This window comes from Talpa occidentalis, unplaced genomic scaffold, assembly GCF_014898055.3.
Source record: "Talpa occidentalis isolate TD23 unplaced genomic scaffold, MPIMG_talOcc4v2.1 talOcc4.3, whole genome shotgun sequence".
In the NCBI taxonomy this organism is placed as follows: domain Eukaryota; kingdom Metazoa; phylum Chordata; class Mammalia; order Eulipotyphla; family Talpidae; genus Talpa; species Talpa occidentalis.
In genome coordinates, this window is record NW_023603184.1 from 105,816,185 (window position 1) to 105,842,702 (window position 26,518).

General features: G+C 35.0%; 1 protein-coding gene across 2 annotated transcripts in view; it reads left to right on the forward strand.

Annotated features, from left to right (window-relative positions):
- The window catches only part of MTX2 (metaxin 2), a 62,261-nt gene that overhangs the window by 15,852 nt on the left and 19,891 nt on the right, over positions 1-26,518 (forward strand). For both annotated transcript variants that reach the window (XM_037523596.2, XM_037523597.2), the window contains exons 2-3: positions 12,240-12,287; positions 13,211-13,257. In XM_037523596.2, the coding sequence (XP_037379493.1) occupies positions 12,240-12,287; positions 13,211-13,257 (95 nt within the window). The remainder of the gene's footprint in view (positions 1-12,239; positions 12,288-13,210; positions 13,258-26,518) is intronic.

Below are 26,518 nucleotides of genomic sequence, written 5' to 3' on the forward strand. Positions count from 1 at the left end.
GGTATTTGTGGGTTATGATTTGTTTGCCATGGGCTCAGTAAATTGACATTCATTTGGCATTTTGGAGATTGCACACTGTTGCTCATAATTTTTCCTCAGTTCTATGTAACATAGATCAAGTGGATTTATACCTAGTTATGGATATATCAAAAAAAATTATTGTCATAGTCATGTAGAATCCAGTATTTGTCAGAGTTCTTCACTTGAAATGTAAAGGTAACAAATATGGAGACAGGCTACATGATACTACCAAAGTCTGTACCTTGAAGGTAGGCACTTGCTTTTCTTTATAATTTTATCTGTAGTGCTTTGAATAGTGTGCCTGGTATATTATATTCTGTGGGAAAAATCTCACTATATATTCTGTGAGTATTTATTGAGTGAATAATAAAACAGATTTGTAGATTGTGGCTAAGTTTACTTTCTAAAAATGGGAACCATGTACAGTTTATATATTTGTATACAACAAGCAATAAAGACTACTGTGGATTTTGATGTCAGTCAGCACGCTTCTCCATGAAGACTGATAATAACTTGTAGCCAGGCAAATCATTTTGGTCTGAATCTTCTTACACAGTCCAGAATTCCTTTGAATTTGTGTCTTATGCTTATCTAGTCTGTCTTAGCATGTCTGCTTCTTGCTTCAGGCTTTTATTTCTAGCTAAGGTAGGTAGTCTTTACTCTTTGTATCTGCTCTTGCTTGTGGTATATTCTTTAGGTATCTGCTGATTTGAATGTTTGTTGCCCTTCTTTCCTCCAAATTCATGTATTGAAATCCTAATTCCCAAAGTGATCATATTAAAAGGTGGAGCCTTTGGGAGGTGATTAGAGTATGAAAGCTAAGGAATTAGTGCCCTTCTAACAGATTCCAAAGAGCTCCCTAGTGTCTTCCACCACGTGAGTACATTGCAAAAATTTGGAAGTAAGTGAAATCCTTTAAGGGAGCTTTATCATGCTGGCACCCTGAGTAACACACTACAACTATAAGAAATAAACTTCTGTTGTTTATAAGCAAACCAGCCGTGGTATTTTTTTGTTTTAGCAGTCCAGTGTACTAAGAAAATAGCCTTCCCAATGTATTACTAAATACTACCTTCCATTTATTATTTTAGGTTTATGGAAATGACAATGTGAGTCTGCATTTCTACATTTTCCCACCTGAGCCACTTTCTGACATGAACATGATATCTGACAGTTGAGGTGGGGGGAATGGTTTTATTTTTATTGATTTATTTTTTTTAAGTCAGCTTGCTTGTTTTCTTTTTTTAAAAGATTTTTATTTATTTATTTATACAAACACTGGGTACAGTCAGAAGCACAGGAGGGTGAGAGAATTCACCAGAGCAGGGAGCAGGGCAGGCAGACTGACCAGGTACACTGCTGAGGGGAGCAGCGAGCGGCAGGTGAGGTTTGTGGCAGGTGAGGTTTGTGCGCCATGTGGGACCCTCGCTGGCGGCCCGGGATCAAACCAGCGCTGCAGAGGCTGCGGGCAGCTTCACAACCCAGCGCTCAACCACTGCGCCACCGGAGAGGCCCGGGAATGATTTTAAATTCCTTTTGTGGGAAGAGATACTTTCTGCTTAAACATCCTGTGTAATACAATTGAGCATCCCTGTGAAACAGTAGCGCGGGGCCATTGCTGTTTAATCATGTCATAATCAATATTATCTGGGCTATTGTGTTATTTTTTAATTGTACTATAGTTTGCAGATTAAATTGCTTTTAAATCTGATACATAGTCCCGTATCATATTTTAAGTCTAAACATCTTAAAAATATGTTTTAAATTAAGCCTTCATATCATAACAGCCTAAAACTTGATAGGTTTTGAACTTAGTGTCTGTGTTGATATCATTGAGATCATCAGTATAGTATTTATGTCAAGCTGGTAAATTTATTTCCTTCTTTTTTCTGAGTGTTTTGCAGTAACTTGTCCATGTTTAAGAACTGCCAAATGCTCTTTGAGCATTTTGTTATATCAGTAGTATTTGCATTTACACCTTTGGCAGGAAGCCATCCAAATTTGGAGATAGTCTACACATGTTTCTTACTCCTTTTGTGTAACACTGTCTAAATAGTCTTTGGAAACTGAAGAGATGACATCTATGAGCTTTTGGAATCAAGCTGCCTAAGGATAAACTGGGTTTGACTTCATTAGTGCACAAATGATAGGTTTGTGTAGAGTTATTATCGCATTAATCAATTTGATGGATTGGAAATATGACAGTACTGAGCAGTGTGTAATATTAGTGCCTATTATTCTGCAAATTATGTCTTCACCTACATTCTTATGCCAGAGGAGTCATGTTGTACATTAAGAATGCAGAACTTAAACACACAAATACACACACACACGTACACACGCAGAGCACTTCTTTTCATGGCCTTTTCTTGTCCTCTTAGATTAGATCATCAAGAGATGGACTTTGGAATTAGACTTGTTTATTATTAGGTCATAGCAATTTCATACTGTGAAATACCTTGAATGGAATAAATAAATCATCTGCCACCAGAATGACTAATCACTTGATACTTGAGGGACTTTTCAGGCAAAGTATAGGGTCTTTAAGAGACCTAGGGATATCTATATGTGAATTTACTGACCAGTAATCATTTCTGTAAGTCATTTCATCTCTAATGGATTAATAGTAAAGAATATTGATTTTCTTCTTGCATTGGTTGATAAAACTTAAAACTAGTAGGAACCTTAAAGATAAGTATGCAAATAGTGTATTTTTTGGGCTGTGGGTATTATTTTATTTACCATGTGTGCCTTTCTAACACTATGTATTTTTATTTTATCTCATGGCTTTTGAAAGTACAAACATGTATCCTTTCTCATTTTTTTAAAAAACTTTGATCTCTTCCAACATAAATACTTAAGGTAATGGAGAATGTTTCTTTGAAAAATTTAAAAGCACTCATTTGGATAAAACAACCACCTCTCCATTCCCCTAAAGACTAAAACTTTTTAAGAGGTAGTTCCTGTGCTCCTGGTAAAAGAAACATTAAATGTAAAATATTCAGGGAAGTTTTGTCTGGACAAAACTGGACAGTAGGTAAAGAACTTAGTGGATAAGAGACTTACAAATAACATTAATTGGATAGAAAGTTATCAGATGCTTTGATATTTGTTTTTATTTCTAGATGTTCTTTATACCTACAAAATATAAATGTATTTCTTTATAAAAGTCATGAAAATTTTATGGATCTTTTGCTAGGACATAAGAAGTAATTCTAATGTTAGAGAATGAATTATACTCAGTGAGATTATCCTAGGGTAAGTTATCATTTGATATGAAAATAATGTAATTTCTTACTGTGAAAGAATTTCTGAAAGGTGGGTAGCTTTACTTTGAAACTCTTATAATAAAGATATTAGTTTAAATGGTATTTGGACAAAGAACATTTAAATTTCACACTTTTGACCCATATTATAAGTACTATATTTGGTTTGGAAAAATTGGGAAGCCAAGTCAATAAATCATCTCAGGACCCTGGAAAATTTTCATATTCTAGGAACTTACTGCCTAGAAAGAGAGATAAGAAATTGACATAATAGTAGAATAGAGTAGAAAGTACAAACTGCTATGGATAGCATGGGTAAAGGAGAAATTAATTTTTTTTTAAGTTTTTTTTTAAAAAAAGATTTATTTATTTATTTATACAAACAGTGGGTATAGTCAGAAGTGCGGGAGGGTGAGAGAATTCACCAGAGCCAGAGCCGGGAGCAGAGCAGGCAGAAGGACCCAAATACACTGCTGAGGGGAGCAGCGGGCGGCAGGAGAGGTCTGCGCACCATGTGGGACCCTCCTCCAGTGGCTGGGGAGCAGCTGGGGATCGAACTAGCGCTGCAGAGGCTGCAGGCAGCTTTGCAACCCAGCGCTCAACTGCTGCGCCACCGGGGAGGCCCAGGAGAAATTAATTTTAATTACAAATCTTCTGGATGGAGTTGGCATTTAATGTTGGTCTTGAAAAGGCTATAAGATTTGTGTATGTTGCAGTGAAGTAATATCCTGGACAGAGGGGAACAGTTTGAGCAAAGTTACAAAGGTGAGAATGTATGAAGTATATGGGAACAATAGAAATTACTCTGGTACGATTAGAACATCCTGTTGTTTGGTAGATGCAGTTCCTAAGTGCTGTTCCTGCTGCTTCTCACTAATTGGTATGTTCTTTTCTAGTTTTTTTCTGTGGTGAAAAAGATGTTTTCATTAGAATAAAGGAGGAAGACTCCTTGTTCACTGGTACATGAATGACTGGATTCCCTGGTAAAACTTTGAATAAATAGTTATTTAATTAGAACAGCGTGTCCCAAAGTGAGATGGGGTGCATATATCCTGCGCCATGTAAGATCATCCTTTTAGGGATAGGGAGACAGTAGAAGAACTCAGGTTTCAATTTATTTTTTAACTCTACATCTTCTTTAGTATGTTTTATAATGTGCATGATTTATTAGCTCAATAGCACCAACCATGTGATAGCTGAATCTATTTGGCGTTCATACTAAAACATTTTATTGGTTGATCATTGGGGTAGAACCATTGGATGTGGACAGGGGAATAGTGAGATGGCTTTCCAGATATTTGAGGGACTTATGCTAGACCTAGGAGGATTACAGCAGTAGTATCTCATAAGATCTTGTTTGATGAAAGCATAGAAACACATTTTCATTTTCAGGGTCAGTGCATAGCTAAGTTTATAGAGTTAGGTTCTGCCATATATTTCAGGCACTGTTTAATATTTTCACAGTTGTGTTATTCATTGTGTATTGAAGTTCTCTGGCCACAGTTTTCTTTTTTGGGCCATGTTGTGTAATTTGTTTCTCTTCCTTGCTGCAGTCTTAGCCTAAATAATACAAAATAACAACAATAATAGTGGTAATAATAAACATTTATTCAGCTAACATTTACTGATTGCCTACTAAGTGCTAGGTTCTAGGGATGAAGTGGCAAGAAAAACTCAGACATGAATACTGGATTTCATGGTGTTTCTGTTTTAGTGGGGGAATAAATAATCAAATAGTTCTGAAATTATAAAAATGTTGACTGTGATAGATGGTACGAAGGCGTATGTGTGCCATTCAAGCTTGTAAAGGAGTGTTTTAACTATTTAGGAGGGTCAGTGAAGACTTCCCTGAGGACAGGACTTGCTATATATAATTTGTAGTATCCAGTGCAAAATGAATATGTAGTGTTTGTGTTCAAAAGAACTTTAGGACTGTGACAGCAGAACATTTAATCAAGACCAAAGCCCTTAGTGTAGGCTCTGTGCGTGCCGCTGCTCAGGTTGTAGGTCCATGAAGTTGGTACAACCTGAGGAAGTGATGTTTGAGCTGAGATGTGGGAACACAGTAGGAGGGGAAGGTTATTCCATGCCAGAGGAAGCAGCATAAATGAGCCTCTGGGGAGGAAGGAACATGGCGCATTCAGAAGCTGGATGAAGGCTAGGGTGGCTGGAATACAGTGAGTATGGGGTGGAAGAATGATGTAGCCAGAGAGGTAGAGAGAGTGTTTGGCCAGTGTTTGGTAGAGAGATGTAAAAGGCCAAGTTGAGGATTATGATTTTTATTCCATAGCTGTGAACTATTGTTGTGTATTATAGTTATGCTATATAGTTATGCTATATAGTGTATTATAGTTACTTTTGTTATGCTAATAATACCACTAACTTGTACCTTTATTCTTTTAAAGATTTATTTTTATTTATGCATTCAAGAACTGGGGTATAGGTCAGAGGTGTGTGTGGGGGGTGAGAGGATTCACCAGAGACAGTGGGGAGCAAAACGGGTAGATCTACTGTAATACACTGCTGAGGGAAGCAGCCGGCAAGCCGAGAGGTTTGCTATGCTTTGTGGGTTAGCTCCCTGGCTGGGGATTAAACTCATGCTGTAGTGGCTGGTGATAGATTGATAGTGGTGAAACTTTACCCTGTGCCACCAGGGAGGCACTGTGTGTGTGTGTGTGTGTGCGCACGCACGCGCCGGCACACACAAGAACTGGGGGGCACAGGCCAGAGGTCAGGGGAGTGAGAGGATTCACCAGAGACAGAGTGGGGAACGGAACAGGAGGACCGACTGAAATACACTGCTGAGGGGAGCAGCGGGTGAGACAGGAGAGGTCTGCTCGCTGGCCGGGGATTGAACTCGTGCTGCAGTGGCTGCAGATAGCTTCATAAGCTGCGTCTCAACCCTTTGTGCCACCAGGGAGACCCTGCACCTATATTTTTTTTAAGGATAATAAAGTATCTTATTCCTTGGAAAACATCAATGTGATGTACAGCAGTGGAAGCAGTGAAGTCTGGAACCTATGTACTTAGGGTTCTCTGGATTAAAGTCTCTGATAGACTATCTCTCATCTTTAAATTTCCCTAATGATAAACTTGAATTTTGAATTTAAATTTTTTTTTCCCTACCACCATCCCTATACCCCTTCTCTCTCTTTACTCCTTCTTTACGGTAGAAACCTTACTTCCTTTATTAGTATCTGTTAGGTTTTTAAAATATTTTGTTTTGTTGAATTGTCTGTTATATAAATGGTGCTATTTTTCTTTGTTGTTCTGACTTGTTGTACTACACATAATTCCCTCAAACACCTTTCATTTTCCTGTAAATGGCAACGTTTCATCTTTCCTTCTGGCTGAATGGTATTCCATTATATACATAAACCACATCTTCTTAATCCAGTCCTCTATCAGTGTACACTTAGGTTGCTTCCAGGTCCTAGAGATTATAAATTGTTACTTGTTCTTTAGATAGGTACTCAAGATTGGAATTGCTAGGTCATTAAGATTTCCGTTTTTAGGGCCTCCCCGGTGGCGAAGTGGTTGAGCGCTGGGTTGTGAAGCTGCCCGCAGCCTCTGCAGTGCCGGTTCAATCCCCGGCTGCTCCCCGGCCACCAGAGGAGGGTCCCACATGGCGCGCAGACCTCTCCTGCCGTCCCGCTGCTCCCCTCAGCAGTGTATTTCGGTCCTTCTGCCTGCTTTGCTCCCTGCTCTGGCTCTGGTGAATTTTCTCACCCTCCCGCGCTTCTGACTGCACCCAGTGCTTGTATAAATAAATAAAAATCAATCAATCAATCAATCTTGAAAAAAAAATTCCATTTTTAGTTTTTTAAAGTAAATATAAATTGCTTTCCAAAATGGCTACACCAATTTTGATTCCCACCAACAATGTGATAGAGTATCTCTTTTCTTTACATTCTGTCTAGCACATGTTGTTGGGGGTCTTTTTAATATGTTCCATTCTCATGGGTATGAGATGATTTCTCATTGTGGTTTTAACTTTCATCTTCTTTATTAAAAGCAGTGATGAACATTTTTCCATGTATCTGTTGGCCTTATGGATATCCTCTTTGGTGAATTATCTGTTCAGATCTCCTACTCATTTATTAATTATGTTTTAAAAAATTGAATAAATTTTTTGTATATCTTGGTTATTAACCCCTTATCAGTTGTGTAATGTGTGAATATTGTCTCCCATTGAGTAGGCTGTCTTTTTAATTTACTTATATTTTCTTTTGCTGTATAAAAGCTTTGTAACTTGAGGTAATCCCAATTGTTAATTTTGCTTTTATTTCCCTTGCCATAGAGATCAAGTCTCCCAAAACATCTTTATCATTGATGTCATGGAACATATCATTACTGTTTTTGTCTATATATTTAATTATTGTAGGTCTTATATTTAAATCTTTAATCCAGTTTGAATTTTATGTATGGAGTTAGTGATTCAACTTTATACTTTTATTTATGATCATTTAATTTTCCCAGCACTATAGTTAATAGACTCTCCTTTTCTCGTTGTATGGTTGTGGCTCATTTTCATGAGTTAAATATTGATGTATATGTGAATTAATGTCTGGGCTTTTGATTCTGTTACACTGAGCTGTGTGTCTATTTTTATTCCAATACTGTACTATTCAAACTACTGTCGCTTTACAGTATATTTAAAGATCCTGTGCCATAACATGATGCCTTAATTTCTCTCCTTTGTTCTCAGGATTGCTTTAATTATTCAAGGTCTCTTTTGGTTCCATATAGATCTTAATTTTTTTCTATTTCTTTGAAGAATGTTTTTAGTATTTAGTAAGGATTGCATTAAATTTATAAATTGCTCTTGGCTGAATCATGATTTTGACTATATTGATTCATCCCATCCATGAGAATGGTATGTTTTTCCGTATGCTTTTGTCATAATCTGTATCCTTTAATGACATTTTGTAATTTTCATTGTAAAAGTTCTCCTTCTTGGTTAGGTTAATTCCTGGTTATTTGGTTCTTCTTGATATGATAATGAGTGGAATTATCTTCCTAATTTCTTTTCCTTTACTTTTTATATAAAAATGCAACTGATTTTTATTATTTATTGTTTTTAACCTGCTACTTTGCTGTATTCATTTAATTTGTGGAGTCTTCGGGGTTTCTCTATAGTACCATCTGCAAATAGTGATATTTAATTTCTTTTCCCACCTGTATTTCTTGTTTTCGCTGTTGTTGTTTGATTGCTCTAGTTAAGACTTATAATACTAAATAAAATAAGAGTGATGACAGTGGGCATCCTTGTCTTTTTCCTGGTCTTCAGGGGAAAGCTTGCAGTTTTCTACTATTATATTATATTGGTTGTAGGTTTGTGATATGTGGACCTTATTACATTGAGGTAGGTTCCTTCTATTCCCATCTTGTTTGGAGATTTTATCATAAACATGGGTACTGAATCTTATCAAATGCTTACTCTGGTAACTTGCATCTTGACAGGCATTGAACAATGTCCTCACTCAAAGTAACCATTGAACAATGTCCTCACTCAAAGTAACCTCCATTTTCTACTAAGCACCTCTTCAGAAACTTTTAGTCTCACCTTGTGAATTTATTCTAAGCCTGGCTCTTCCTTAGATAGGTTTAAAAAGATACTTTATATCAGGGAGTGCTTTTGGTGGTAGAAATTGAAAAATAGGATAGGTGAGTCATTGTATTTTACTCACTATTGAATTAGTCTGTGGTCTACAACATTTTGGGTTGACTGCAGTAAAATTAGTAAGAGATGAAAATGTTTTGTTTTTGTTATAGAGAAAGTTTTCTTTTTAAATGCCTCATATTTTTAAGGTTTATTGTCAGTACTATGATTTTAAATTCTTAATCTCCACCTCTTTTATGCATGGTCAGGATCAAGGGGAGGGTGTTGATTTGCCTGATCTTGGGAAAGAGGTGTGGGGAAGAAGTATTTCTGGATTTTTGTCTTGCACATAATAGGTATCCTTATAGAAAGACATTAATATTACCTTAACCAGGAAATAGGTTTTGTACTTTTTAATGTTATGTTAATGTTCTGTGATTCCTGGACTTACTAAAATAGCAGGGTTATATAAATTTATATCAGCCTACTTGCATTCTCTCTCTCTCTCTTTTAAAAGATTTATTTATTTATTTATTTATTTGCTTGCTCGCTTATTTATTTATGTATGTATGTATGTATGTATGTATGTATGTATGTATACAAGCACTGGGTACAGTCAGAAGCGTGGGAGGGTGAGAGAAGTCACCAGAGCCAGAGCAGGGAGCAGAGCAGGCAGAAGGGCGAAGTACACTGCTGAGGGGAGCAGCGGGCGGCAGGATAGGTCTGCGCGCCATGTGGGACCCTCCTCCAGTGGCCGGGGAGCAGCCAGGGATCGAACTGGCGCTGCAGAGGCTGCAGGCAGCTTTGCAACCCAGCGCTCAACTTCTGCGCCACCGGGGAGGCCCGCATTCTCTTTTTTAATGATATGTTCTATATACAAAAGTAACATCGGTGTTTTTTGAGGAGTTACTGCTTGAGAATTTATTTTCAGTAATTCTGAGTTCAACATGTTTGTATCTTGGATCAAGGAAAGTATCCCCACTTTAACTTTATTTCCAGTTTAGAGTTCTGAATAATAGAACTTGGAGTATCTGTAGGCAACTTCTATATTCTTATTTGGGGTCAAGTAATATGTTGCAGAATTTCTTCTACTTTCATGTATGTCTTTTGTATTACATCTTGAAGGTGATCATAAAGTAACTTTTAACAGGAATTACCAAACACATAAATTGCTGCTTATATGAGAATTCTGTGGTAGAGTAGTGAAGTAGCTTTTGAGTTATCAAAACCACTTAAATTGTATTCCTCGTATATTTAATGTTAAGTACATGTTACTTCATTGTTTTGAAAATTTGTAATACGTATCTAGTGTGTATACAAAACAGATTACCAAAAGTTGAAATGACCAGAATATTTAATTAGAATACTTCATTACTTTAACATAGTTGATAATACTAATTCAGTAAAAGTTTAATTAGCCAAAAGGTTTTGGGAATAGAATTTAATCATATACCCCTTTTCTTTCTACACACAACTAATGAACACCAAGTATATGTGAAACAGTACAGTGTGGGCTACATGGATGCATAAGGTACATTTGTGCCTTCAAGGAACTTAGCTTCAGTATCTTTGGAATTTCTGTGAATTTCATTCCTGTATTTTATTCTTTAATAAGAATAATATAATGCATATAGTTGAATCTTTGATGATGGAGGATCTTCTAATAAATGAACCTTATATAGCTAAAAAGGTGTAGCTGTGCTGATGATACAGTTTATCCTGAGAGGTTATTTTTGACTAATTTGCTGTTGTTAGCTTTTGTTGTTTCCCTGACTTTTCTTTTTAAAATTGTGTTACATGGGTTAATTGGATTCTTTTTGAAATTTTACTTTGTTGAAAAGTTTATAGTAGCAAATACATATTTAGTTTTACTGCCTTTTTGATATGTGAATTGAAATTCAGTAACCTTTATGTATAAAATTGTGGGTTACAGCATACAATGCTATGCATGGTCCATGATGATTTCTTGCTATTACCTGTAAGTTTGAGTTTAGTTTTGTAGTCCAAAGGTAGCATTTGTAATTTATAGTAATACTGCTGTGCTTTTCTTTTCATTCTAAAAGGTTATTAAAAGCAAATTAGGGGTCTCTCCCTCACTGTGGGGCCTGTTTTAGTGTATCTTTAATGATCAGTGTTAAGGATTACAGTGCTTCACATACATAACTTTTTTAAATTAGCTATTATTTTAAAAAATTTTGCTGCTATGTCATAGAGACTGGTTTAAAGAGTAAAAAAAAAAAGAATTATCAAGTTTTCATCTAATTTGTTTTCTTTCTGAGAGAAATTGTAGTTAATGTATTGGAATTGCTGATTCTGATATTTTATGGCTTTTACAAAGTATTTAACTAATTATATCCCTGTCAGTGGAGACATTGTTTCTTAAGTGCAGTTGATTAGACAAAATTCAAATTAGTGCACTAACAGGTTGTTGATATTCTCTTTGTAGCTAGATGAAACCTCAAAAGTCAGGCTCAAGCTTTCAGGCCTAAAAGTAGCTTTACCAGCTTTAGGTTAGTCCCCATTGTTTTTGTGAGGTGGTGGGGTCAAGGCAAGGCAATGATCTAAAAGTACAACAGGATTCCTCTTTATGTTTAAATGCTACCGGTTTATAAGGAAAAATGCACAGCCCAATGCAGATATATTTGATTCTTTTATATAGTGTTGCCTATTTGAAAATTTAGTTTGTTAAAAATGTATGTGAAATATTATAAAGTTTCACTATTTTGGGGGCTTCCCTGGTGGCGCAAGGGGTTAAGTCTCAGCACTGTGAAGCTCTGTGCAGCCACTGCAGCACAAGTTTATCCCTAGCCAGGGAGCTAACCTACTATGGAGCAGCAGATTTCTCATATCTTGCCCACTGCTTCCCACTCTATCTCTGGTGAATCCTTTTGCCCCACCCCCACCTCCCACCTCTGGCCCATATCCCAGCTCTTGTATGCATAAATAAATAAAATAAAAAAATAAAGTTTCACTATTTTTTTGGTACTGAGTTGAAGTTCTGTATCTTTCTATATGTATTATTAATACTTTGGTTATGTATGTGTTTGAAGGAGACCAAGGAAAATTAGCATATAGGCTGTTTTGTTTCTTAAATTCTCACTTTTGATTGGGCAGCGTGTCTTCTACATTCTTATAAAAAACTACAACCACCAAACAATGAACCACATATGCTTTTAAAACAATTCTCTTATACAGGTTACTATATAATTTCAGACAGTGTTATTAGTTGCCATATTTAAGGCAATCTTGGCAATTTTAAATGCTCTAGGCAAGTATTGATGCTTATTAATTTAGTCGGTTAATGATGTTTTTGCCCCGTGTGCCTAATTATCACTGCCCTGTTTCCACAGCTGCAGAACCTTGGCCTGAAAATGCTACGTTATATCAACAACTGAAAGGTAGGTACTTGTTCACAATTAAAAATGATTTTTATATCAAAATATATTTATATTAAATCATCCCCTGAATAATATAATTTATTGCAAAGAGAACATAAAACATAGAGAAGAGATCCCCTTGTATAGTTTGTCTAGGAGATTTTACCTAAACTTTTATCTGCTAGTGTAAACCAACTATTCATGGCCCATAAGGTCCTTAGTTTATTATTGACTCATTATATTGGCTGCTGTAGGCAGTATAAAATGATGTGGTTGCAGGAGCAGTTGGCAGATTTACTGTATGAATAGCTGACACAGCAGATTTTTGAAGTCCTGTGGTAAAGTGGGCTCTCAGTAAAAAGGAACTGTTAAAATGTATAGGCTAGGATGGTTCAGGCTCCCTTTAGCAGCTCTTCATATATCATCAGATCACATTATGGACCCCATTTGGGGCTCAGCAGCCTGCTACAGTTGTCAGAAGACTGCAAAGTAATGAAGACTAATAGGCAGCAGCCCCAGTCTTCTAAGCATGGAATTTTTATTGCAGCGAACTTGTCATCTTTCTTTTGTGTGACAGACCTAGACACACTGTGCAATATTAACTGCAAGCTGTTTTTATATGATTTTGAATGCTTTTGCTTTTAACTAGAGAGGTTTGAACAGATACTATTTTACTTAATTTTAATGAAGAGGGTTATTTCTTGAAAACTTGAAAAATGGATGTTTTTAATGAGTGAGTGTAATTGCTTATTACTGACAAAATGCAATAATTGATCTTTCCCTACTATGATAATGTAATCAAAATTATAATACCACAATAGTATTGATCTAGAATTTTCATAACTATGTTAGTGAAAGGTTATACTTAAAGTTTTTTAGCTAAAAATATAACTAGTAATATGACAATATACTTTTGATGCATACCTTTCATTGTATTTCTACAGGGGAGCAAATTTTGCTTTCTGACAATGCAGCTTCTCTTGCTGTGCAGGTAAATGTGTAAATGTATTTTATTTTCACTTTGAGTTACAATTGTTTTTTTCCTCTCAAACAGTGTGATATTGTATGTTTAGAATTTATCTGTGTGATGTACTGTATCCATGTGATATCTTCTCTTTGGAATGCAATTTATTGTGTAATATTCAATTAATTATTGTCAGTATATAAAATAAACCCTTTTTATAAATAAACCCCTTAAATAAACCCCTAGATGTTTCTGTTTCTTAGTAGGTATTCTTCTGGCTAGATAGGATGGTATGTTTATTTGGAATGATCGGTTCTGTTATGGACACAGAATTCTTTTCTAACTTATTTGAAAAGATTTACTCACTTCAAACATTTAGGCATCACTGTCTCATTGTACTCATTCTAGCCTTTCTCCATTGGTTATTTTGAAGTGGACATTTTCTTTTCTTAACCACGCCTTTTATATTTATTGATTACATTAACATTAACTACCCCCAAAGCATTTATTGAATGCAACAGCTCTTCAGGTTGTATAATCCAAAAAAGATTAGTCACCCTACGAACTTTAAACTGTACAATATATTGGAAAATAGGATACTGGGGGCTTGTGCTTTAAAAAAGAGAGAATGTTTACGTCGATTATAGAATCATAATTCACATTTTACATATTTACCTGCTATTTACTTAATAGTTACATGGTTTGAGTCACAAAAAGTATTTTATTAAGGAATACCTAAAAGATAGCTTTAAAGAGAATTCTAAGACATGACATTTATTGGAAATAAAACTGTGAACTTAAGGACAGAAATAAAGGAACCAAGAGCTTTTATCGTGTTCTGGGAATGATGGGAAGTGCTTCATTTGATGATCTCATTATATTTTTTTAATTTAACTTGTTATTCTTTGGGCTTAATCATTATATCTGATGCATAATATGTCATTCAGTACATTTTCATTTTATTTAAGGCAGGACACGAAGGAAAGGTGGGAAGAAATGTACAATATTTTGTAAAAGTATTTTTAAGTTTCTTTTTTAATTTTTAAATTTTATTTATTTATTTATTTATTTATTTATTTATTTATTTATTTATTTATTTAAAGAAAAGATTTATTTATTTATTTATACAAGCACTGGGTACAGTCAGAAGCCCGGGAGGGCGAGAGAATTCACCAGAGCCAGAGCCGGGAGCAGAGCAGGCAGAAGGACCGAAGTACACTGCTGAGGGGAGCAGCGGGCGGCAGGAGAGGTCTGCACGCCCTGCGGAACCCTCCTCCAGTGGCCGGGGAGCAGCTGGGGATCAAGCTGGTGCAGCAGAGGCTGCGGGCAGCTTTGCAACCCAGCACTCAACGGCTGTGCCACTGGGGAGGCCCTATTTTTAAGTTTCTTTTAAAAGATTCATTTTATAGCCTTTTATCAAGAATATAAATTATGCGTATTTTAGTTAACTTTGGCACTAGTAGTCTAAACAAGTGTACTTTCTTTTTTATGTTAATTTTTGAGAAGCAGAAATTGTCAATTGGCTATATACTTAAGGACTTTATATTGCTATTTGTTAAATTTTTTTGTGAGGCAGATGGGATTTAAGTTTAGCTTCCAAATACTAATAACTTAGTGTCTGCATATAGATGATACTTAGTAAATGTTAAATGAAGATTTCTAAGTGTGATGAAAGTAGCTTTATCTATAACTAATAGCACAAGTAAATTATTTGTGGTGTGTAAAATGGTATTTTCAGTGTTTATACCTTTGAAAAGATAGCTTCCGGGCACGGTGAATATTTTAGATCTTAACTATTTTAATTGCCATTTTTGGGTTATGAAAGCTGTAAACGTATCTCCAGAAGAGATTCTAGTGCACACAGAGAGATAAAAACACACCCAGGCTATTCTGAACATGGTTTCAAGTTTAATAATGTCCCTGCTGAAATTACCTGGGGGCCCCTTATAAGGCCCCTAAAACTTAAGAATGGTAATTTGGGAAGTACTAAAGTAATTTTCACTAAATTGGAAGGTATTTTGGGTAGCAGTAGACCAGTGGTTCTTAACTGTGGGACATTTCTGCCCCACAGAAGACGTTTGACAGTGTCCAGACAGTTTAGGTTTTCTCATTTTTGGGGAGGTTGCTATTGACATCTGTGGGGTAGATTAAACATCTTACAATGCATAGCACAGTAAACATTAAACATTAAACATCTTACAATGCATAGGACAGTCCTTCCACAACAGAGAATTACCCAGCTCCAAATGTAAATGGTGTTAGTGTTGAGAAACCCTGCAATAGATGGTTTAACTAGCTTTTAATACCAAAATAATGGCATATTACTTGTTAAACAATGTTAAAATTGTTTAAAATAGTCTGGGGTAGAAATCTTAACAAATGTTTTATTTGCTAAGCAACTCTTTTTTTTCCCAATGGTACTTACTAATTTGCTTACTCACCATGGCTTCTCAAATCATAGTTGCACTTAAAAATAAAACCAGAAAAAAGGATCTTAAAATATAGAATTTTGCTCACTATTTCAATTTTTTTGTTATCCTACATATGTCACTTAGATGATAAATTAACCAGCATTTATTAAAAATTCTTGGATTTCTTCAATATTCTTTGGCTTGACAGCTGATAGTAGCCATGACTATAAATGTGACTTTTCCAGATTATCTGATATAAACTTTATAGAGTAATATTCTTCTATATAGTGAACCAGTATCCATTTAGAAGACTCAGTTAAATGTATAAAATTGATTAAAACAATGTGATAGGTATCCATAAACTGGATATTTTCTAGAGGATACCAGAACCCTAAACCCAGATATTTCAGCTGTCTGTTAGTTAAGCCATCATGAAATTTAAATTTTACTTAACATATAGATTTGATATTTATTATATTTCTGGAACTAAGTGGTTAGATCTTTTTTGATTAAAGAAACCTTTATGATTTCAGTTTAAATTAAATTTTCTTCTCAAAGCTGTTATTTCCTTTAGATTTGCTTTCCTTCCCTCATCCACAACGTAGTGGTATGACCTGAATCATTTGCCTGATCACAAGTAATATTGTATATTGACTATAGTCAAGTGTTAGTGTAGTGTAATATGTCCTCTATTTCTGTGTGTGTGTGTGTATACATGGACGGGGCAGGGAGGGAGAGAGAGAGAATATAGATGTATCACTTGGAAGGACTTAAGCTTATATTGATTGGGAAAAGAACTTTTATAATAATTCTGATCTACCCGCTCATCCCCACAGTTAAACCAGCTGTCCAGTAGGTATCTGGTCACATATGTGGTTAAAATTTTCTAGATGCAGCAGACCTTTCTTGTCTTGCCCACTGCTTCTCTTAGCAGTATATTTTAGTAATCTGCCTGTTCTTAGAAAAATTTCTGGTAGCTCCATTTAAAAAAGTAAAATGAAACAGGTGAAATTTATTTGATAATACATTTTATTTAACCAATTGTATCTACATATTATTTTAACATATCAGTACAAAATTTAAATGGGTTACTTTAGTTTTTTATATTTAGTCAAAAATCTGATGTTTTATACTTATGGCACATCTCAATTTGTGAGTCACATTTAAGTGCTCAATAGCTCGATGTAGTTGGTGTTTCTTGTATTGGACAGCACATGTCTAGAAGAATTCCACAATTCTCTGAGAAGTTTTATTTGATTTTCTCTAAGAATCTTGTCTTTACTGACTCAGTATATGCTGTTTTTCATAGCAGAATTCACAAATGAAATGGGCAGTTGGTTTTGGTTCCAAATTCAGCATACCATAAAGAGTAATTTTTTGTTGCAAGTTTCCTCATCTGTAAAATGGGGATATAATAGAAACTGTTCTTTTGGGTATTGTGAGGATTGAATATATTAACTTATGTAAAACATTTAGAAAAGTCCCTGTCATATTGTAACTATACAATGAATTTGATAGTTATTTCCTTCTCTCCTGATTATTTGTCATAAGCATGCCTAATAAATGTCAGCAGGAAGTGTAGATGCTTGAAGCTTTTTGATGCCTGAACTAATTAAATATTTTTTAGATGTTTTTGAATTTGCATGAACATTAATTATATTTTAAAATTATTTTTTCATGCTATACCTAAGGAAATGTTAAGCAAATGCTTTATTTATTTATTTTTTTAAAGATTTATTTATGTATGCATACAAGAGCTGGGGTACATGCCAGAGGTGTGAGGAGGTAAGGGGATTCACCAGAGACACAGTGGGAAACAGAACAGGCAGATTGACGGAAGTAAGTTGCTGAGAGGAAGAGCGGGCGAGTAGGAGAGGTCAGCTGTGCCATGTGGATAGCTCCTTGGCCAGCTGGGGAATCGAATTCGTGCCGCAGTGGCTTTGGACAGCTTCATAGGTTGTGTCTTAACCTCTTGCACCACCAGGGAGACACTTACGTGAATGCTTTAAATCAAACAAAATATTACTTTAATAATACCGAGTAAGACTTGTTTTAAAAGTATTTATTGAGTACTTTACTTTTTTTAATTTTCTTTTTTTAATTTAAATTTTATTTTTTATATTCCCCATACAATTACAACCCCCTTATTTTGACCCCAAGCCCTCATTTCCCCGCCCCCTGCCCTCCATAGAGTGTCTCTGGTTCATAGTTGTTTGTTGATTTTGATATTTTCTTTCTTATAGTTATTCTTTTTCCTGGTCCCTTATTTAAGTTTTCTAGATTCCAGCTCTGAATGAGACCATCCGGTATTTTTATTTTTCTTTTTCTTTCTGGCTTATTTCATTGAGCATGATCCCTTCCAGCTCCATCCATGTTGCTGCAAATTGCATGTGTTTATCTTTTTTGAATGCTGAGTAATATTCCATGGTGTATATGTACCACATCTTCTTGATCCAGTCATCTATTTTTGGGCATTTGGGTTGTTTCCAAAGCTTAGCTATTGTAAACAGTGCTGCTATAAACATAGGGGTGCAGGTGCTCTTTGGAATTGATGTTTCTGTGTCCTTTGGGTAAATACCTAGGAGTGGAATTGCTGGATCATATGGAAGCTCTATGTTTAGGAGGTCAAGAAATTATTGAGTACTTTTCTTAATAAGGGTCTCTACTGACAACTTTTACGTGAAAAATATCCTTCAGTCTTTGTCATAATTCTAGTGTAGGGCACTATTATTAATCTCATTATATAGACGTAGAATCTAAAGCTCAGAAAAGCTCTTCTCTGGTCATAGTACTCAAAAATTGTGGCGGTAGGGCCTTCCCGGTGGTGCAGCGGTTGAGCACTGGGTTGTGAAGCTACCCGCAGCCTCTGCAGCGCCGGTTGGATCCCCGGCTGCTCCCTGGCCACCGAATGAGGGTCCCACATGGCGCGCAGACCTCTCCTGCCGCCCGCTGCTCCCCTCAGCAGTGTACCTTGGTCCTGCTGCCTGTTCTGCTCCCTGCTCTGGCTCTGGTGAATTCTCTCACCCTCCTGCGCTTCTGACTGTACCCAGTTCCTGTATAAATAAATAAATAAATAAATCTTAAAAAAAAAATTGTGGTGGTAAACAGAAAACAATAGGATTGATTGAGAACCTTCTTGTGTTCATCACTGTGCTGAGCACTTAATTCTCACTAAGTTACTTAATACTACTGTATATGGTAGGTGCTATTATAATCCTCACTCAGATAACGTTAGTAAAAACAGTAATAATAGGGACTCCCCTGGTGGCGCAGTGGTTGAGCGCTGGGCTGTGAAGCTGCCCACGCCTCTGCAGCGCCAGTTCGATCCCCAGCCACGGGTGAGGGTCCCACATGGTGCGCAGACTTCTCCTGCCGCTCCCGCTGCTCCCTTCAGCAGTGTGTTTCCTCGGTCTGCCTGTTCTGTTCCCCGCTCTGGCTCTGGTGAATTCTCTCACCCTCTCATGCTTCTGACTGTACCCACTGCTTATATAAATAAATAAATAAATCTTAAAAAAAACCAAAACAGTAATAATAATAATTGTAGTTAAAATTTACACAGCATTGAATTGGTGTACCAGACTTTGTTATAAATATTAAATTTCATAGGTAGTCCTCATGCACATCAACATTATGAGGTGTAGGTAGTATTATCCCCATTTTACAGATTAGGAAGTTGCAGCAGAGAGGTTAAACAGTTGACCTCTAAGAAGAGCAGGTTGCCCAAAATTATATAAATAGTTCTTAGCAGGACTGGAAGGCAAACCCAGGGGAGTCTGAGTAGAGAATCTAAATTCATAACATTTTGCTGTTCGTCAGTACAGTTCAGTGATATATTTTTGGATTTTTATCCAGAAATAGTGGAAATTTAATTCAAAATTCATTTCTCATGTTTTCTATCAAGTTATGTCTAAAATACAAGTTACGTTAAAGTGTGAAAGATATACTTGTTTCAGTTTGTGAGTCAACTGTGTGATTATGAGTGTGATAATGGTAGTTTTAGCTTTATGTTGTGTTACTGTGAACCACAAGTTAGGTAATAAATGGAAAATTCTTTTGAAAAAAGTAAAAGCAATAGAAGTACAAGGTGGTCTTGTTACCTTCTCTTAAGTTTGAGAAAGGGTTTTTGTAGTATTTGACACCAATTTAAAAGAAATCTGTTTTTCCTTTTTTATATGGCTTAATCTAAATGTTGCAAACACTTGAATTTAATTTTAGAGAATGCCTCAAACTGATGAATATTAAATACTGCATGAGGACCTCCCTGGTGGTGCAGGGGTTAAAGTCTCAGCACTGTCTATCTGTTGCCAGCCACTGCAGCATAAGTTAGATCCCTGGCTAGGGAGCTGACCCACATGGGGCGGCAGACCTCTCTGGTGTCGCCCTGCTTGCTCCCCTCAGCAGTGTGTTTCAGTAGATCTGCCTGTTCTGCTCCGCACTCTGTCTCTGGTGAATACTCTCACCCCCCACACCTCTAGCCTGCACCCAGTTCTTGTATGCATAAATAAATAATGTGAATCTTAAAAAATTAAGTGCTGCATGAAAGAGAAATCTTACCTTTTACTTTTTACTTTAAGAATAATATTTAAGTTCAGGGTAAGAGAAATATCTTTTTTCTGTTTAGTGTTCTCAGTTCTTCCTACACTTTATGAATAAATACTTATATCTCTAAAAGTAAATGGGAAGAGAACAAGAAAAAAAGACCATTTTCTTTGTTGAATATGTTGTATCATTGAAAAAAAATCAGCATTTTTATAGGTTCCATTAATCCTGGGTCATGAACAAGAACATGTCAAATCTGCTGATAGTTAACCCTTTCTTTTTCCTATTAGCAAATGATGCTTTTCAAGTGAATCTATTAACTAGCAGTTAGATAGTAATGTTCTAGTGATAGAAGAGCAGGAAGAGTATCTCCCTCCTTTGGGATTGCAGGTCAGTTGCACCAGCGAAACAACTGTGATGATGAAAGTAGCCCCTGTAAACTAGTTCTGTCATTCAGGAGGCCACAGTCAACAGCTTACATCAGTATTTTAGGGGAAATGATTTTGAATTTTCAGTTTGGTTGGATATAATTTTGTTTTAAACAAGTTGTTCATAGTTATACACAATATTTTAAGTGTCAGTTTAAACCTGATGCAAATTCAAGTAGGATGACTTCAGGGAATATATCTTAACAGAGAATTAATAAAATACTATTTTGTGAAGGGCATTTAAAATATTGATACAAATTCCTTAAAGTGTCATAGGAATATAATTATAGCTTTTAGAATTTCTTCATCATGCCCACTTTTATCACCCTCTGCAAAATGAGACATAGGTATATTTTACTTTCAGGATTAGAGTAAGGAAAAGAAAGCTAAGAGGTAGAGAGAATTTATTGAACATTTATTACTTAAGGGGGTTGTAAAATTCTTCTGGTATTCTAAAATGAGCAAAATAGAGGCTACAGATGTTTCCTTGTTATTACTGAATTTAAATTCTTTGGATTGAATGTCTTTTATTAAATTACCTTTTATATACCAGAATTATTAAAGCACTTTGGTGATTTTTGCTCGTAACTCCTGGAATGATGTAAATATATAAAATGTGATCTTTAGAAAAGGTAACCATGAACTTAAATTGCAAACAGAATTAGCAGATTAAAAAATTTGTTTGAATTCTTCAACACATTAATGGTATAGTATATATAAAACATTTAAATTGGTCTTAGAGGATTTGTGAAAATAAAGTACATTCAGAATAGAAGTAAGTGGCTGTTAGAGTTGTCATTTTTAGTAATTAGTGAAATAATGTAAAATGGTTTCACAGAGTAATGGTTTTGTAATATAAATATCAATTTAACTTAGCAAAAATTCACATTCCTGTAGTTCTGAGAAATTGTGAGTTATAATTTCAACTATATACTTTACTGTTTAAAAAGTAAATAGCAAGCAGGATTTTAAAATTTGTTGCTGTTAAACAGTACAATAAAGACATAGCGGTAAGATGAAAAATGAGTCTATTTTTTAAACAAAAAAAGTCTAGAATTCTTCATTATTAGATATACAGTATCAACATAATTGATCTAACAACATTATATTTAAACTGAAAATATGCTTAAATTTGAGGCCAAACACTATCGTGTGAGTGAAACATCTTTCATATAGTTCTAAGATGGAATTACCCTTGAATGAACAGCATCTTCATTTATCTTCCAACCTTTTCTGTGCTTTTAGTGAGTCTACTCTTTCAACATTCTACAGGAATTACATTATACCATTATACCAGAGTACTTCTGCAGTGTGAAATAGATTGATTTGGAAAATGAACCTGGCTTTGCTATAAATTACATTTCCAGGTACAAAGGAATTTGTTATTTTGTTTAAAATAGTCACAAATATAATTAAGGTCTTAATTTATGTTAAACCACAAATATGGCTATTACTTTAACTGGATTAGGAACTTAATCTGTCACTTCAAGAATGATACCTAACACTTTTCATTTGTAACCTTAGATACATTATTTCAATTACAGGGTCTGCAGCTGTTTGATATAAAAAATGAATTATTTTGTAGATAGATTTGTTCATGGTTTTTAATTTTACAACATGCCTCTTCAGTAAGGTAGAAAATAACTTCAGTTGTCACAGATTTTCCTTTGTGTCCTGGTAGAACAAGATATGAATTAAAATTCTCAGAACCATTTTTATTTTGTCTCCTGAAAGTGGCATTGGATGCTTTAGAATAGTCTTTAGTGAATTCTTACAAAAATACTTCAAATTTAATTACAAAATGAATGCAAGCTTTTTTCTAAAGAAGAAACCTGAGGTCTACTGTTGAAGGATAACTTTACCTGGTTGGACTGAAAATGTGTTCCCTGCCTAGATACTGGATACCTTTTGTTAATGTGATTTATATACATTTAGAAACTGTTTATAATCCCTTAAATTCTACAGAATTAATCATTGTAAAACACCTAATCTTTTAAAAATTTATTAAGGTCAATTCTTTAAATTTTGAATTGTTTTTATTGGTAAGCAGTGTTTTTATTAAGTGCAATTAAAGAGTATTATGTATTTCATTTAAACAAATGTTCATTTTCATTTTGGAATAAAGATGAGGAAAGAAGGTGTAAATGGGTAAATAATTAAATAATGAGTTATTAAAATGCAATGAACACATTTCTATCTCCACCATCTGCTATTTAGTTTATCCTAAGAATTTTGAGTTTGGTGGATTTTTTCCCCTCACTTAGGATTTTTTTTTTTATATATAGATAACAAAACATTATGGGAACTAAAAAAAAAATGTATTTTCTTTACTCTCATAGTGTTAAGTGTCAGCTACATAACTGGTATTGGGTTGGGTTCTTGGGTTACAATAATTATTCTTTCTGTGCCTTTGACTATATTATCTCTTTTTTTTAATTTTGACCCTACAACTTAATTTTGTATATATTTAATTCTAACAAGGGGAAGCTTGAGTTTTTTCCTATTGTGGTTTTTTGTAGTTGTTGTTGTTGCTTTCTTTCTGCACTTGATTTTCCCCTGTAGTTACCAGATATTGATGTAACTAAAATTGAGTCAAATATTTCAACAGTAGTTTTCAAGGTGAGAGTTATGTTCAAGAAGTTCCTGTTCTTTGATGTGATATTTCTTCTTGTGCTTTCAATAGCATTTCATGTTTTTGGTAACTTTTTTTTTTGTTTAAAACTTTTTTATGCTTACTGAATTGTAGTTTCTGAATAACTAACTTTATTTATTTATTTATTTATTTATTTATTTATTTATTTATTTATTTGAAAAATTTTTAATTATTATTATTTTTGTGGGACCCTCGCCGGCGGCCGGGGAACGAACCGGCACTGCAGAGGCTGCGGGCGGCCTCTCAGCCCAGCGTTCAACCACTGCACCAACAGGGGAGGCCCTAACTAACTTTTAAAAGTTGAATTCCTGTTACTGTTTTTGAAAATACTATCTGCTTGTTTTTTTTAACTTTATTAATTTTTAAAAATACCAATAAATTTAGTAGGAGTTACATCTTTTTTTTAAAGCAGTGACCTTTTGTCCCATTAAATAACAAAATGATAATCTTTCATCTAAGTTACCTAGTTTTCTATGAATTTAAGTATGTTGTGCTTGTTATTATGAATATCTGATGCTTATTCATTAAACAAATGTTTGTTGAGAACCCATTGTGTGCTGAGGATAAAGTGGTAGGCAAGGTAGATATGGTATGTACTAACACAGCATACAGTCTGAAGGGGAGGCCTTTTTATCAGTTCATATCAAGATATATTTATTCTCTTGGTTTTGATTTGTTGAAAATTTTTTATGTATTAGAAACATTTAATACTCTATTCTTAAAAAAAGCACTTTTGGCTATGTTTCCTTTATCCTTGTAATATATATTCAGAAATTTCTCTTGGTGTGCAGTTTTGCTATTTTGCTAATAATCACAGTATATAATTATTTACCTTTTTCTCGTAAGGATGCATTAAAAGGGGAAATAAGTGAAATCAGCTATCTTTTGAAGTCACCACGTTTTGTCTTTCTTCTGTTGTGTATGGATAAATGAATATTTTCCAATATCATCATTACTAATTTTAATAATACCTTATATTTATTGAACCACTGTGTTGCAAATGGTGTGTAAAGTGTTTTATATATGCTCAGTTTTCAGAAGGTATGGTTCACAAGTACTCACTGAAGAAATAGAATTTAGAATCCTCATAGAGTATTGTGTCATCTTCTAGGACTGTTGCTATAATTTCTCCAATTAATAGTTCTCAATGTTAGTTCTAAAGAATTTAGAGTCAAGAAAATTGTTTTAAATCTTTTATATTTACTTTTTCCTTTCTCAATAATAGCAGTTGGTGATATATCCTTTATAGTATTGGATTAGGAATTTCAGAGTCAAATTTGTTGAAGTTAATAGACCTTTTAGTTGTTACCATTATTTGATAATGCAGCTCAAGCTGCTGTAGTATTCTTGTACATATATATTAGTGGCTACATACTCATTTATTTCTGGGAGTGGAATTGTTAAATGCTAGGTTAAGCATATGCTTAGTAATAGATATTACTAAATAATTTCAAAGTGTTGGAATATAGTCCAACCAGCAATATATGAGACATAAAAACCAATCTACTGTCCTACCTCCTAATCTTGATACCCAGAGATTATTTTAACTTATTTTCCCAGGTACTTAACTCTGTATTTCTAATATGCTAATATGTATTTCTGTATTCTAAGATGCTTGTGTTGCTATTTCATTTTTTAATTTTAAATTTGTCTTTTGAATTCCATGATGAAATTTACCTGTTAGAGCTTTCCTTCTCCATCTTTCCAACAGTTCCCTCACTCTTTTGGTTAAATTATTATTCATTGTTTACATTATAATTAGAATGTACTTTGGCTGAGTTACTCAGTATACTATGAACATAATATCTCCATATGATTTTATCCCCTCAGATAAATAATTGTCTTATTTAATTCAATCAAGTCGTTTCCTCTTCTAAACTCTTAAAACTGAACTGTGAGATTTCTCCAGGTCAAACACAGCAGGTTCCTTTTTTGTTTCATTTTGGAGATATGACCTTTGAAACCACCGTTTTGTTTCTTTTATTTGGAATAGTTCCTTTCTCTGATAGTTCCAGAGCTATTTTCTTGTGACTTACTCATTGTCATCCAGGGAATTTTTTTTGCTTTTCTTTTTATGTTGAATCTTTTACTTTCTGGGTTCTGTGTTCTTCTTAATTTTTTTAATTTTGTGCAGTACATTCTTTATTAGCTTTCTGAGAGAGGGTACATGGGAAATAAAATTTTATTTATTTTTAAAAATTTTTTAAAAGATATATTTATTCATGCACACAAGAACCGGGTGTAGGTCAGATGTGTGGGAGGGTAAGAGGATTCACCAGAGACAGAGTGGGGAACAGAACAGGCAGACTGACTGAAATATACTGCCGAGGGGACCAGCTGGCAAGACAGGAGAGGTCTGCCGCACCATGTGGCTATCTCGCCATCCGGCCTGGACTCAAACAGGCGCTGCAGAGGATGTGGACAGCTTCTCAGCACTGTGCTCCACCACCTGTGCCACCAGGGGAGGCCTGAAATAAAAATTTAAAGACCTTGCTTGTGTGGCACTGTTTTGTCTTTGAGTGATACCTTGGCCACATGTAAAACTAGGTTAGTAAGATTTTTCTATAGCATTTTGAAGGTCTTGGGCCTCCCTGGTGGTGCAAGGGGTTAAGCACCACACTGTGAAGCAATCCACAGCCTCTGCAGCACGAGTTTGATCCCCTGCCGGCTAGGGAGAAACCCACATGGTGAGGCAGACCTCTCCTGTCTTGCCCGCTGCTCCCCTCAGCAGTGTGTTTCAGTCAGTCTGCCTGTTCTGTTCCCCACTCTGTCTCTGGTGAATCCTCTCACCCCCGCACCTCTAGCCTGTACCCTAGATCTTGTATGCATAAATAAATAAATCTTTTTTTTTTTTTAAAACAAAAGGAGTTTTGAAGGCCTTGTGTTATCTTCAAGTTTTGGAGTTGCTGTTGAGAAATTCAGTCTCATCTATTTTCTGTCTTTTGTTTACTTCACTTTGTTCACTTTTCTTTTTTCTTTTCTCTCCTTTTCCCCCTTCTTTCTTATATGCCTTTATCAGAATCCTTAACCTCTTTGTTACTTCTGTTTTCTCATCTTAAAATTGGAATTTGTTGTACCTACCTCATAGGGTCAAACTTTTGTGTAAGTACCTGGCACATAGTAGGTATTCAGTAAATATTAGCCATTATATTTTTCTTTGAAGTTGTCTTCTCTGCATTTTCTGTTCTCAGTTGCTTTTTTGTGGTTTGTTTGGCTCTATATTTTATATTTGAGGCTTTCTTCAAATATCTATTGAT